This window comes from Canis aureus, chromosome 5 (assembly GCF_053574225.1).
Source record: "Canis aureus isolate CA01 chromosome 5, VMU_Caureus_v.1.0, whole genome shotgun sequence".
Taxonomy (NCBI): Eukaryota; Metazoa; Chordata; class Mammalia; order Carnivora; family Canidae; genus Canis; species Canis aureus.
The window spans coordinates 612,321-627,433 of NC_135615.1; the positions used below are offsets into that span (position 1 = coordinate 612,321).

The 15,113-nt window shown below is 37.9% G+C and overlaps 1 protein-coding gene and 1 long non-coding RNA gene across 2 annotated transcripts in view; one reads left to right on the forward strand and one right to left on the reverse strand.

Moving 5' to 3' along the window:
- Positions 1-15,113, reverse strand: part of LOC144313593 (uncharacterized) — a 40,606-nt gene that overhangs the window by 22,343 nt on the left and 3,150 nt on the right. The window lies entirely within an intron of this gene.
- Positions 1-15,113, forward strand: part of LOC144314977 (MAM and LDL-receptor class A domain-containing protein 1-like) — a 49,739-nt gene that overhangs the window by 12,359 nt on the left and 22,267 nt on the right. The window contains exon 3 of the mRNA XM_077899682.1: positions 369-780. Within this exon, the coding sequence (XP_077755808.1) occupies positions 369-742 (374 nt within the window). The 3' untranslated portion in view covers positions 743-780. The remainder of the gene's footprint in view (positions 1-368; positions 781-15,113) is intronic.

Here is a 15,113-nt window from a genome sequence, read left to right on the forward strand (position 1 = left end):
TGATTTTTAACATTCACTGGTGATTGGGACATTTGGCTAAGGCTGAAATCGACTGAGCCAGAAGTTTATAGTATTGAGTCGGTCATGGTGCCCTCATCATTTGCATAAAGTTATAGTGCTGGAAATGGTGAAGGATGGGTATAAAAGGCATTTGGAAAATAATGGCTGAAGTAATGCCCCCCCCCAGTCTATAAAATATTATTACTTGATATAAATCTAGGATTTATTCACTTTTTAAAAACTTTTAGTGTCGCATTTAAAAAACATTAAAATCATTAACCTTGGCAGGAGCCAAATATCAACAAGTATTCTTAATCATGTTTTTTGTCCTTAATTATTTTTTTGTTGTTATTTCATGCCAATTTCAGTACCTGAGTTCCAATGTAACTTTGAAAATGGAATCTGTAACTGGGAACAAGATACAGAAGACGACGTTGATTGGACCAGGAAGCACGGTCCAACTTCAACACTTAATACAGGGCCAATGAAGGCTCATACCTTGGGCACAGCTAAAGGACACTATCTCTACATAGAATCTTCGGAGCCACAGGTTTTCCAAAACAGAGCTACTTTCCTCAGCCCTGTCCTCAATGCCACCGATGCAGGGGGCTGCACCTTCCGCTTATATTACCACATGTTTGGAAAGCATATTTATAGGCTGGCCATCTACCAGAGAGTTTGGAGTAACACAAGAGACAGCTGCTGTGGCAGATATTTGGGAATCAAGGCAACAGATGGATGAGGAAACGCCTCAATCTTTCCAGCAGGAAGCCTTTTCAGGTATAGATAATGGCTTTCGTAATGTGTATTTAAGATGCATTCAGAATGTCTAAGGAATATGAAAGATCACTATATCCTTGAATTAAAAGCCAGTGGAATTTGGTCAGAGTTATTTGGAAGTACATTTATCATGCAATTAAGGTTGTGCCAAAGCATGTTAAGTTGCTTTCCTCTTTGACTACCTCCAATAATCTGTGATTAAAATTTCTAAAGGTGGACACATGGCATTGGCAGCAGCTACAGGTCCCTCTGACTTTAAGTCATTTTTCTCTTGAAATAAAAAATCTGGAGGGAAAAAGAGTTTTGCGCAATATATGGTACTCTGCCAAATGTTCAGGTTCTAAAATCTGTGATTTTTAAATATTCCATCAGACTTTTCCACCTTTTATAGGTAAGCAGCAGAAATTCGAGAAGGGTGCATGCTGTGTTGGAGAATCACACAGCTACTCTGGGGCAGAGCCAGAGGTCTAGCTAGGTCTCCTCACTCCTGCTGAAATATTCTTTACTGTGATTCTCACCTACCTTCTCCTAAAAGGAAAACTTGGGGGCAGCCCGGATAGCTCAGCGGTTTAGCGCTGCCTTCAGCCCAGGGGCTGATCTGGAGTCCCGAGATCCAGTCCCACCTCAGGCTCCCCGTGAGGAGCCTACTTCTCCCTCTGCCTGTGTCTCTGCCTCTCTCTCTCTCTCTCTCCTCTCTGTGTTTCTCATGAATAAATGAATAAAATCTTAAAAAAATAAATAAAAGGAAAACTTGGAATGGTGGGTTTAAATGCTTACGTGGCTTTTAAGATTTTATGAAGGCAATTTCTATTATCTCTTGGATTCCCTTAGCAATTCCCTGAAGTGGGTAAGTCAGGATCTTTTTTATCAGTTTTACAAATATGAATAAAACATTTGGAGAGGTTGTTATTTATATCTGGCCAAATAGATGGTGCACAGCAGGATGGGGGCTTGGAATGGAATCTGCAGTTTCCAATTAATTCACATTCATTCCCTTTCTAATATATCATACAGCCTGTCATGTGTAGGAGGGTCGAATATTCTTTTTCTCTTTGCTCCAATAGATCTAGATGTAATATACAGGGAGGAACTCCTTACCACTCCTGGCTAAACTTTTTTTTTTACATGTACTGAATTTCTCTGTTCCCTTATTTAAAGCGCTGTTTCAACCTAAATATCTTGAGAGCCATGATAGAGGGGCGTCTGGGTGGCTGCATCAGTTAAGCATCTGCCTTGGGCTCGAGCCATGATCTCAGGTCCTGGGATCCAGCCCTGCATTGGGCTCCCGCTCACTAAGAAGCCTGCTTCTGCCTCTGCCTGCCACTCCTCTTGCTTATGCTCTCTTTCTCTGTGTCAGATAAATAAATAAAAGCTTTTTAAAAAGCCATCATAGATATACGTTGTATATGACTCACTAAAGAATACATTGAAAAGGGTGATTTGTCCAGATAGACACAGGCGGAAATTATGAGAACTAGTCTGCTATATGTAGAGTGTTATTTTGCTGTTCAGCCATGTGGCAGGTGCATGTAATCACAAGAAATGAAATGGAAGGAAGGTTCTTCGACTTTTATTTAATAATGGATCACCCACTTCAAATTTAATCAGATGAATTGTAAGTTGGGTCAAACTAGTATCCTTCTGATATTTACTCAAGAGTTGGTTGCCAGGAGAAAATCACCTTGGCAAGGGAGCTGTTTCGCATTCAGATGAACAGAGAACTAACCAAGGAATCCTTTAGTTATGAATCAAAAATATAGAAATTGGTGTGTGGAACCAATTTTGGGTTATACATGCAGTACTCTGTTTTTATCCAATGGTTCTTCTAGGCTTTATTTTTTTCCAATGACATTCAGGCTTGAGAAGGTAAAATCAGATTGTGCTTGTGGTGTAGTTAAGATAATAAAAATTGGGTCCAATTTCAGCGACCAGAGATATTCCTTCATTGAATAATAAGTATACAGAGTTGTGGTGAGAGCAGAAATAACCAAGATTTTACTTAGCTGTGATATTGTAGGTGAAATTAGCTAGTGTCAGTCCAGCAGGTAATGTGCTCATTAAATGTTTGTTTAAAAGAAAAATCCAAGGATTTTTCAGGAGCTATGTATGTATATATAGTTGACACACAAGGTTACATTAGCTTCAGGTGTACAACATAGTGATTCAACAAGACTATATATATATATATATATATGTTTTTTATAAATATAAATATATATATATATATTTTTTAAGACCATATATTATACTATGTTCACCACAAGTGTAGCTACGGCCTGTCCTGACACACTGCTCTTACACCATCTTTTTTTTTTTTTTTTTTTTTCTTACACCATCTTTAACTGTATTCTTCACGCTGGGCATTCATTCTTATGGCCTACTCATTCAATAACTAGAAGTCTATATCTCACACTTCCCTTCACCATTTTGCCCAACACCCCACACTCCTCTCCTGTGACAACCACCAGTTAGTGGTCCGGATTTATGCATATCATTTTGCTTTTTGTTTGTTTACTCATTTTTAAAAACTTCCACTTAAGTATTTGTCTGAGGTATTTCACTTCACACGATACCCTCTAGGTTAATCCATGTTTTCTCAAATGGCACACCTCCTCCTTTTTATGGCTATATGATATTCCGTGTGTGTGTGTATGTATATACATAATACTTTCTAATCCATTTGTCTATTGATGGGCATTTAGTTTGCTTCCATATCTTGACTATCACAAATAATGCTGTGGTAAACATATGGGTGCATTCATCTTTTCAAATTAGTGTTTTTGTGTTTTGGGGGTAAATAATAGTGCATTATTGGATCATAAGATATTTCTACTTTTAAGCTTTTGAGCAACCTCCATACTCTTTCCACAGTGGCTGCTCCTCTTGCATTCCCACCAACAGTGCAAGAGGGTTCCTTTTTCTATATGTCCTGCTAAAACTTTTTGTATCTTGTATTTTTGGTTTTAGCCATTCTGACAGGTTTATAGTGATATCTCATTGTGGTTCTAATTTGCGTTTCCCTGATAATTAGTGATGTTGAACATATTTTCATGTGTCTGTTGGCCATCTATATGTATTTGGAGAAATGTATGTATGTCATTTGCCCATTTTTTAATTGGATTGTTTGGCTTTTTTTGGTATTAAGTTGTATAAATTCCTTATATATTTTGGATATTAATACTTTATTACATATATCATTTGTACATATCTTCTCCCATTCAGTAGGTTGTCATTTTGTTTTGTTGATAATTATATTTGCTGTGTAAAAGCTTTTTATTTTGACGTAGTCCCAATAGTTTATTTTTGATGTTGTTTCCTTGCCTCAGCAGACATATCTAGAAAAATAGTGCTATGGCTGATGCCAGGGACATTACTGCCTGTGCTCTCTTCTAGGGTTTTTATGGTTTCAGGTCTTATGTTGAGTTCTTTAATCCATTTTGAGTTTGTGTGTGGTGTTAAAAAGTGGTCTAATTTCCTTCTTTTTCATGTAGCTATCCAATTTTCACAGCACCATTTATCGAAGGACTATCTTTTCTCCATTGCATATTCTTGCCTCTTTATTCATAGATTAATTGACCATTTAATCCTATGTTTGTTTCTGAACTCTCTCTTTTGTTCTTTTGATTTATGTGTTGATTTTTTGTACCAGTACCATAGTTTTTTTATTAGTACAGTTTTGCAATATATCTTGAAATCTGGAACCATGACACTTTTAGCTTTTGTTATTCGCTCTCAAGATTGTGTTGGCTATTCAGTCTTTTGTGGTTTCCTACAAATTTCAGTATTATTTATTGTAGTTCTTTGAAAAATACTTGGGATTTTTCTAGTTCCGTAGACATGTTAAATTGTTTATTGGAGCTTTATTTTGATTCTTGAGGTAGGCTGATATCCCTATATATTTCTCTCTTAGAACTGCTTTTGCTGCCTTCCCAAAATTTTGGACCATTGTGTTGTCATTTATATTTGTGTCTATGCATTTTGTTATTTCTCCTTTAATTACCCTGTTGACTGTTTGGTAGTATGTTGTTGAGTCTCCATATATTTGTGACATTTTCACTTATTTCTTGTGATTTATTTCTAGTTTTATAGCATATGATCAAGATATTTATAATTGCCATATCCTCTTATGGATTAATCCCTTTATTATTTTGTAATGACCATCTTTGTCTCTTGCTACTCTCTTTGTTTTAAAGTCTGTCCTGTCTGATATAAGTATTGCCATCCTGGACTGTTTTGTTGTTGTTGTTGTTGTTGTTGTTGTTGTTTTGCTTTTCCTTGTATGGTGAATTTTTTTTTAATCCTTCATTTTCAATCTTTATGAGTCTTTAGGTCTGAAGTGAGACTCCTGTTGGCATCTTTAGATGGATATTGTTTTTCTTTTCTTTAATATTTTACTTATTCATGAGAGATAAACAGATAGAGGCAGAGACATAGATGGAGAAGCAGGCTTGCTGTGGGGAGCCTGATCCAGGACTCGAACCCAAAACCCAGAGATCATGACCTGAGCCAAAGGCAGATGCTCAGCCACTGAGCCACCAACGTGACCCCAATGGATATTGTTTTTCTTATCCATTCTGCCACCCTTTTATCTTTTGATTAGAGCTGTTAGACCATTTACATTTTTTTTATTTTTTTAACCCTTTATTTTTTATTTTTTAATAATAAATTTATTTTTTATTGGTGTTCAATTTACCAACATACAGAATAACACACAGTGCTCATCCCGTCAAGTACACCCCTCAGTGCCCATCACCCATTCACCCCCCACCCCCGACCCTCCTCCCCTTCCATCACCCCCAGTTCGTTTCCCAGAGTTAGGAGTCTTTATGTTCTGTCTCCCTTTCTGATATTTCCCACACATTTCTTCTCCCTTCCTTTATATTCCCTTTCACTATTATTTATATTCCCCAAATGAATGAGAACATACAATGTTTGTCCTTCTCCGATTGACTTACTTCACTTAGCATAATACCCTCCAGTTCCATCCACGTTGAAGCAAATGGTGGGTATTTGTCGTTTCTAATGGCTGAGTAATATTCCATTGTATACATAGACCACAGCTTCTTTATCCATTCATCTTTCAATGGACACCGAGGCTCCTTCCACAGTTTGGCTATTGTGGACATTGCTGCTAGAAACATCGGGGTGCAGGTGTCCTGGCCTTTCATTGCATCTGTACCCTTGGGGTAAATCCCCAGCAGTGCAATTGCTGGGTCGTAGGGCAGGTCTATTTTTAACTCTTTGAGGAACCTCCACACAGTTTCCCAGAGTGGCTGCACCAGTTCACATTCCCACCAACAGTATAAGAGGGTTCCCTTTTCTCCACATCCTCTCCAACATTTGTGGTTTCCTGCCTTGTTAATTTTCCTCATCGTCACTGGTGTGAGGTGGTATCTCATTGTGGTTTTGATTTGTATTTCCCTAATGGCAAGTGATGCCGAGCATTTTCTCATGTGCATGTTGGCCATGTCTTTGGTAGCATGGCAGGATACAAAATCAATGCCCAGAAATCAATGGCATTTCTATACACTAACAATGAGACTGAAGAAAGAGAAATTAAGGAGTCAATCCCATTTACAATTGCACCCAAAAGCATAAGATACCTAGGAATAAACCTAACCAAAGAGATAAAGGATCTATACCCTAAAAACTATAGAACACTTCTGAAAGAAATTGAGGAAGACACAAAGAGATGGAACAATATTCAATTCTCATGGATTGGTAGAAATAATATTATGAAAATGTCAATGTTACCGAGGGCAATTTACACATTTAACACAATCCCTAACAAAATACCATAGACTTTCTTCAGAGAGTTAGAACAAATTATTTTAAGATGTGTGTGGAATCAGAAAAGACCCCGAATAGCCAGGGGAATTTTAAAAAAGAAAACCAGGGATCCCTGGGTGGCGCAGTGGTTTGGCTCCTGCCTTTGGCCCAGTGCACGATCCTGGAGACCCGGGATTGAATCCCACGTCAGGCTCCCGGTGCATGGAGCCTACTTCTCTCTCTGCCTCCCTCCCTCCCTCTCTCTCTCTCTCTCTCTCTCTCTCTGTGACTATCATAAATAAATAAAAATTTAAAAAAAGCTTGTTTAAAAAAAAATAAAAAAGAAAACCATAGCTGGGGGCATCACAATGCCAGATTTCAGGTTGTACTACAAAGCCGTGGTCATCAAGACAGTGTGGTACTGGCACAAAAACAGACACATAGATCAGGGGAACAGAATAGAGAACCCAGAAGTGGACACTCAACTTTATGGTCAACTAATATTCGACAAAGGAGGAAAGACTATCCACTGGAAGAAAGACAGTCTCTTCAATAAATGGTGCTGGGAAAATTGGACATCCACATGCAGAAGAATGAAACTAGACCACTCTCTTGCACCAGACACAAAGATAAACTCAAAATGGATGAAAAATCTAGATGTGAGACAAGATTCCATCAAAATCCTAGAGGAGAACACAGGCAACACCCCTTTTGAAGTCGGCAACAGTAACATCTTGCAAGATACATCCATGAAGGCAAAAGAAACGAAAGCAAAAATGAACTATTGGGACTTCATCAAGATAAGAAGCTTTTGCACAGCAAAGGATACAGTCAACAAAACTAAAAGACAACCTACAGAATGGGAGAAGATATTTGCAAATGACGTATCAGATGAAGGGCTAATTTCCAAGATTTATAAAGAACTTATTAAGCTCAACACCAAAGAAACAAACAATCCAATCATGAAATGGGCAAAAGACATGAACAGAAATCTCACAGAGGAAGACATAGACATGGCCAACAAGCACATGAGCAAATGCCCTGCATCACTGGCCATCAGGGAAATACAAATCAGAACCACAATGAGATACCACCTCACACCAGTGAGAATGGGGAAAATTAACAAGGCTGGAAACCACCAATGTTGGAGAGGATGCGGAGAAAAGGGAACCCTCTTGCACTGTTGGTCGGAATGTGAACTGGTGCAGGCCACTCTGGGAAACTGTGTGGAGGTTCCTCAAAGAGTTAAAAATAGACCTGCCCTACGACCCAGCAATTGCACTGCTGGGATTTACCCCAAAGATACAGATGCAGTGAAACGACGGGACACCTGCACCCTGATGTTTCTGGCAGCAATGTCCACAATAGCCAAACTGTGGGAGGAGCCTCGGTGTCCATCGAAAGATGAATGGATAAAGAAGATGTGAAAGGGAATAGAGGGGAAGGGAGAAGAAATGGGTAGGAAATATCAGAAAGGGAGGCAGAACATGGAAGACTCTTAACTCTGGGAAACGAACTAGGGGTGGTGGACGGGGAGGAGGGCGGGGAGTGGGGGTGACTGAGTTGTGGGCACTGAGGGGGGCACTTGATGGGATGAACACTGGGTGTTATTCTGTATGTTGGCATATTGAACAGCAATAAAAAATAAATTTTCATTAGAAAAAATGAAAGAAAGAAAGAGAAAGAAAGAAAGAAAGAAAGAAAGAAAGAAAGAAAGAAAGAAAAGGAAGAAATAAAGAAAGAAAAGAAAGAAAGAAAGAAGAAAGAAAGAAAGAAAGAAAGAAAGAAAGAAAGAGAAAGAAAGAAAGAAGAAAGAAAGAGAAAGAAAGAAAGAAAGAAAGAAAGAAAGAAAGAGAAAGAAAGAAAGAAAGAAAGAAAGAAAGAAAGAAAGAAAGAAAGAAAGGGAAGAAATAAAGAAAGAAAAGAAAGAAAGAAAGAAAGAAGAAAGAAAGAAAGAAAGAAAGAAGAAAGAAAGAGAAAGAAAGAGAAAGAAAGAAAGAGAAAGAAAGAAAGAAAGAAAGAAAGAAAGAAAGAAAGAAAGAAGAAAGAAAGAAAGAAAGAAAAAGGGATCCCTGGGTGGCGCAGCAGTTTGGCGCCTGCCTTTGGCCCAGGACGTGATCCTGGAGACCCGGGATCAAATCCCACATCGGGCTCCCGGTGCATGGAGCCTGCTTCTCCCTCTGCCTCTGTCTCTCTCTCTCTCTGTGTGACTATCATAAAAAAAAAAAGCAGTGGTTAATTTTTCGGAATAACTTTAAAAAGGACATCAGAATTTTATGCTTTTCCAGAATTTCCTGCCTTATACTGAAATACAACATCCTTATTTCTAATGGTTCAGTTTGAATTGCTATGCACAGCAAGGGACAAGAGGCCTAGGGGCCGAAAGCAAGACCGAGGGTAATTCAGGAGTGTCACAACCCTTCCAGGGACAAGTACCAAGTCAAAAAAAGTGTTTTTCTTATCTCTTGAGAAGAGATGAAGAAATGAAACATCGTAAGTATGTCAGATGGGTTTTTTGTATGATACACTAGAAAACAATCTCTGAGATTTTATTCCAAGCTTTGTACACACTCCTTCAAATACTTCATCCACTCGAAACTAGCTAGGAGCTCAAAAGTATATTTGCTTGAATGCTAAGTGACCTCAACAGGAGCTATAGTCAGGGTGCCACCACCCAATTTATGTGACTGATAAGTTTTAAAAGGGGCAATATGAGAGTTTACAGACATCGATAATAGCTTCAAATATGACTCGCATATGTAAGGAAACCTTTTAAGGTATCTTAACCGGTCCAGAAACCCAGACAGTTAGTATTCTGTTTTCCATTTTCGTTTTCATTAAATCGTCCTCAATCAGCAATGTGACTAAGATAAATAGACAGCAGTACACGAGATAAAAATAGGAAGGCTCCTCAAAAACTCTCCTTAAATTCTATGCATGATTCATATTCAGCTTGAAAACCATTAGTTAAGAATGAAATAGCCAAAGATTCTAGCATATGAAGTGTGATGTATACCAACTTCTTAACCCTACAATATAATGGTAGGAAAGCTAACTCTGAAACCAAAACTCCATACCTAAAATAATTAGTACCAATACTTAGAATATAGCAAGATTTATTTTTCTTCCATTGTCTCTTACTTTCCACACAATAAGACAGGACATTATCAGGGTTGCCTGAACTATGTATGAAGTCAAGTCTATTTTTTTCTATCTGGCTATCATTCATAAAAACAAAATTCAAGGTTCTATTTACTTTATTTTAAAAAATATATTTTATTTATTTATTCATGAGAGACACTGAGACAGAGAGGCAGAGACGTAGGCAGAGAGAGAAGCAGACTTTGTGCAGGGAGCCTGACGTGGGACTGGATCCTAGGACTCCAGGATAATGCCCTGAGCTGAAGGCAGACGCTCAACCGCTGAGCCACCCAGGCGTCCCTCTATTTACTTTCATTAATTCAGCTAATAGGAGCTTTTGGGGGAATGAGAAGGGTACTTAGTGAGAAAAAGAGAGAAAGATAACGGTTGTGCTTATGTGTCCCGGAGAAGTAATTCTCTTCCTCCTACTACTCCATATACTAGAGTTACTATAGTATTCTTTTCTCATGTTTTAAAGACTACTATTCAGCAATTTAGGGGTTTTAAGGATTTATAACCTCCAGTCAAAATAGTATTTCATCTATCAATTGTCATTTCCATATTGGCACTAGCTCCTAGTTTCATTCACAAAACTAGGGTTGTCAGGGCCTTAATGAGGCAATCCTTCTGCCTCCATCACCCCACTGGTTAGGCCTAACATATGCCTACCCATTCAGTTCTGAAACCACCTGCAGAGAGGAAGTTAAATGAAGAAAAGTAAAGCATCACACTGTCACCATCTTTAGATAAGCTCTAATTTTACCCAAAGGAGAAAACTTTAACCACGATAACAAAGCTGGCAATGACCATGATTAAATGATGCCTGTCATTCTGTCCTACCCCTGGGAGCTGCTCTCCACCCACTCCCAGGTGATGGATGTGTTTCTCTTGGTACACTGGGTTTAGATTGGCAAAGGAAGCAGATAGTTAAATTCATCAATCACCAGAGTGGGCAAAGCAGTATTTGATCTGCTCTGGAGAAAGGATGGGGACCTGAACAAAACTCATTGACAGCACAAAACCAAGGTCATCTCCCAGTACCACGAATACATCAAAGCAGGCTCATTTAGTCTCAAAGTGTGAGTCACAAATACTAAGCCTGGAAGAGATCTTAGAGAACCTGAAACCAATCCATTGACACACAAATCAGAGAATTCCCTCCCTCCACAGCAATAAAACAAAACCAGACTCCATGACTCAGCATTTGTTATCCATACTCTTGAAATTTGTTATCTATTAGATGTCAATGTTCTGAATTCCAAAGCTATACCCAGTTACTGATTCCACATGGTATATACTTCCTGACCAGTAAATCTACATGAAAAAAAAAAGTTTAAATGTGAACAAATTTGCTGCTTATATCAACATGAAAAACAAAACAAACAGAATCCAACTTATCTGTCAACCCCCTCTTTTTTTTCCTTTTCCAAATTGCTTTTTAATGCCTGAAATTTGAAAACCAACAGCTACTTCTACAGGCTTTTTCAAGGCCCTGAAAACAATGACGTACTAGTAAATCTCTTATTAGTATCCTATAGATTCACAAGCTCAAGAAAACTCAAGATGACAGGTTTCATGAATATTTTCTTTCAAGAACTTTATAGTTTAACCATCCCATGAAAAATAAATCTCCTTATTATGATATCCTGCTAAAGAGATAGACCCAAAAGTGTGTCCCTTTGTACAAGTATGTACTTCTTAACAGTGGCCACAAAGGAACAATAGGCATACAAAACCAAATACTATATTTCCAAATATCTGAAAAGAAAAAAAAAAGAATCATACCACCGCCTATTTTGTTCTCCTCATTACCTGTCACTCTTTTTTAGGGATAAATGGCCTGATGATTTTCTTACAATAGTTCCACAGCTTAAAGCAGCAAAAAACATTTAAAATTTTTTTAAAAAAGCAAAAAAGTTATGATTTCAAAACAGAAATGAGAAATTCACTTTTGTTATTTGAATGTGTGCTGCATGGAAAATCATTATGATCCTTCCACTTGCAAATGTTTCGGACCCTTCGGTAAATATGTGTTTTCTAATTAAACAGTAACTCTCTGTTTAAAATAAAAATTGGTATGATAGGTCCATGTCCATTTTCAAAAAGTGTATTTTTCAATGACATCCAAGATAGGTCAGCATTTTCCCACTACTGCAAAAAACAGCAATGTGTATCCTCGACGCAGGTATTACAACACATAAATACACTGTTGCCCTGGCTCTCCCTCTGGTTCCATCTACTCTCTTGCTGTGCAACAGCTATAGCATAAAAAAGCCTATTCTCACACGCTTTTGATATTACACTATTTAATCACATACAGCTGTGGCTTACAAGACTGCTACAAAACACAATTTTAATGTAGTACTCGAAGCCAATTGTGGATAAACATCAACCATTTACTCCAAATAAGAAGTCCAACACTACAAAGATTTTCTTTTAAAGAAAGACTGGTTTTCTTAGAATTTGGCATGGACGTAATTGTGACTGAGCCCTCTCTCTGCCAAAAAGACTGATAATGTCAAAAAGGATTGTGTAAAATCATATTAGTGCAATAATGACGCTTTCCAGAATTCCTGGAGCCAGAAAGACCTGAAATGAACTTACATCCTACTTCTCTTCTTTTGTCTCCCTCCCTGCAAATCACCCCTACCTCCAACCCTCTAATAGATTTAATTACTTCAGAGAAATAATTTTGATTTATAATTCTATTGTTCTTTTCCCAAACTGAGAGAAAGCGAAAGGAAGCTGTTAGGAAGATACTGTTAGAACAAATTGACATGAGGTTTCTTTTGAATTAAGAATGATTCTGGAGAGAAAGACAACAACAACATGAACTTTTTACATAGCTCCTCCTTTTAGCTAGGCACTAAACTTAGTACTGTGAGAACAATGGCTGCATTATAGAAAAGACAATTCCAAAGATAATTTAATATGGGGGAGGAGGTAAAGAAAACAGGACAACTAGAAAGGGAGAGTGGCCCCTTGTTACTATTTTTCTCTTATTCAAAACCAATTAAAATTGTGTACATTCTCAAATGAGACAAACAAGATTTATCATAGTTTCATGCTCTCATATTACCCCCTGAAGCGAAAGACATATTTGGAGTTGTACCTCAAGGTTCTATTGCTGGACAATTTTTAGAAAACCAGTTTTGTATGTTTCAGCCTTTCAAAGGAAAACAGAACTTGGGAGTTTTCAAGGCTGTTTTAAAACTGGCAAGTTACCAACTCTGGCTATCAATGCAAATCTGAGGCAGGAAGTACTAAGGAAATCCTAAACTCTTTCCCTCCCTCTGAAGGATTTTCTACATTTTCATGTGCAAGAAGCATGTTAAGGGGTTGTCCTGTTTTGCTTTTGAAGGATCTGTACATTCACATCTTTGAGAATATCCCTTGCCCCATAGGAGCCTCTCTCTTCCTTTCCCTACTCCTTAGTCCTTCGTGTTTCAAGTGTTTGCTCTCTCTATGGCACAATCAATCGGGCTCTAGCTAGACTTTGAGAGATGAGCAGCTGTCCAGGCTGCAGATGGTTGGAAACTCAGCCTGAAGTCAGTGTGTAGTTGATGAGTTACTCCCTATACCTGACCCCAACTCCAACTTCACACCAGGTTCTGAATACGATCTGAGTACCAGCAGCCAGAAAAACTCTGTTGGGTCCCACAGATCTTTCTGCAAGATCTTCAGGGGAAGCAGATGGTCCAAGGTGGGAAAGCAGTAGGCTGATGGAAAAGCAGCATGAGTAGAAACCATGCCCTGGATCGGTAGAAACATCGTGACCCGGTCAGGGTAAGGAAATGGAAGGAAGGACTAGCTTGCTGTGTGCGTTTGGATGCATTTTAAAGTTTTGGGGAGGTGATAAAGTTTTCCAGATACCACACATGAGGGAAATATCTTTCTCAGCAACAAAGTATCAATTCACCAGGCTGTGACCATGTTTTACTCTTTTTTAGCCTTCCTAGTTATGATTAAGTTGCCTTTCCAAGAAACCCTCCACAAAATAACTCAGATTGCGATTCACCCTGGGTCTCACAATGCAATAGCAACAGGTTGCTTGCTTTGAATGGGCTATAACAAAATTGCTGAGAAATATTAGGTTGTGACTCAATCAAACGTGATTATGGATATTATCATTAAGCTAATGAGCTATTTTTTGGTCCCCTTTCTCTAAAGTTTGCTGATTATCCTGGTGGCCTTCAAAGAGCAAATTCGTTTTGATGAAGATTTTTTTTTTTTTTAAATCTGGCTATGGCTCTTATGTAAGTATTAAAACATGTCATCAAGATTGCTTCTTTTCTGCTCAATCACAATGTTTCTTTTTTAAATTGCTTCTTTTAATAGGGGGAAAAATGGCCAAAAGAAAATTGACAAATGACAGCTTTTAATGCAAGGTCTTGGAAAACATGCATCCTAGAACAATACCGCTACAAGATAGCTATCAGCTAGTCATTGGGTTTTCATTTTACTTCTATGTACATTTATCTAATATAATAATTTAAGCATTTGGAAAATTATTCAAAGGGAGAGAAGCATAAGTAACTTATTTCTAATTTCTTTTTCTTTTTAAGCAACAAAGGTAGTGAATTAGTTCTAATGTGATGGGAAAATAAGAGGATCAGAGAAAGCAGGGAAGTGCCCCAAGTTTTTCTAAAACTTTAATTGCATTGGAGGAAAGGGAAACCTTTCCATTTATTTAGACACCCTACTCTCATTTTGTTTTATCATAAGAAAAGAGCAGCTGTATCTAACACACACATTTAAGTAGAAAGAAAACGTTCAGTATTTTGTACTGTCTGAATAAATGCAATGATACACCTTGAGTTCTTTAAGAACCCCATAAAGATTCTTCACCCCAAACTAATGTCAGTAAATGGCTTTTGTTGATTAGTTAAGAACACCTGGTTTTACAGGACAGCTTAAATTATTATGATGTCACCAGAATATGACTTTTATAGTCAACCACAGAACTCTATTTTTATCAACCATAAGTATTCTTTATGTATCAGTATCATTTTAAATAGCTCTGATTTTTAAAATAGATTATAACTATAAGCCAAGGCTAGGACTGTAGATTTTGTGAATTCCACCAAGGCTTGCTTACCAAATAAACATGAGCAGCATGTATTCCCCTCAGAATTATTATAGGTAATATTTTAAGATAAAAATATAAAAGGAGCAAAAAGACAACACTGAAATAACCCAGTTGTTTTCATGCTATACTGGGTCATGATAGTACTTTCTTACATAGTATTCATGCTGCCAGAAAGTCCCCACATTTTAAAGTATGATTGATCCTTATTCTCATTCCCTGTGTGCCCAAGTTTCAAAGCAGGGCACGTTTTCACATCTTCAGCTTCCAGGAATGTTATTAATGTCTATCATTTCAGAGCCACCGAAACAGTATTCGACAACTTCACAGCTCTGTC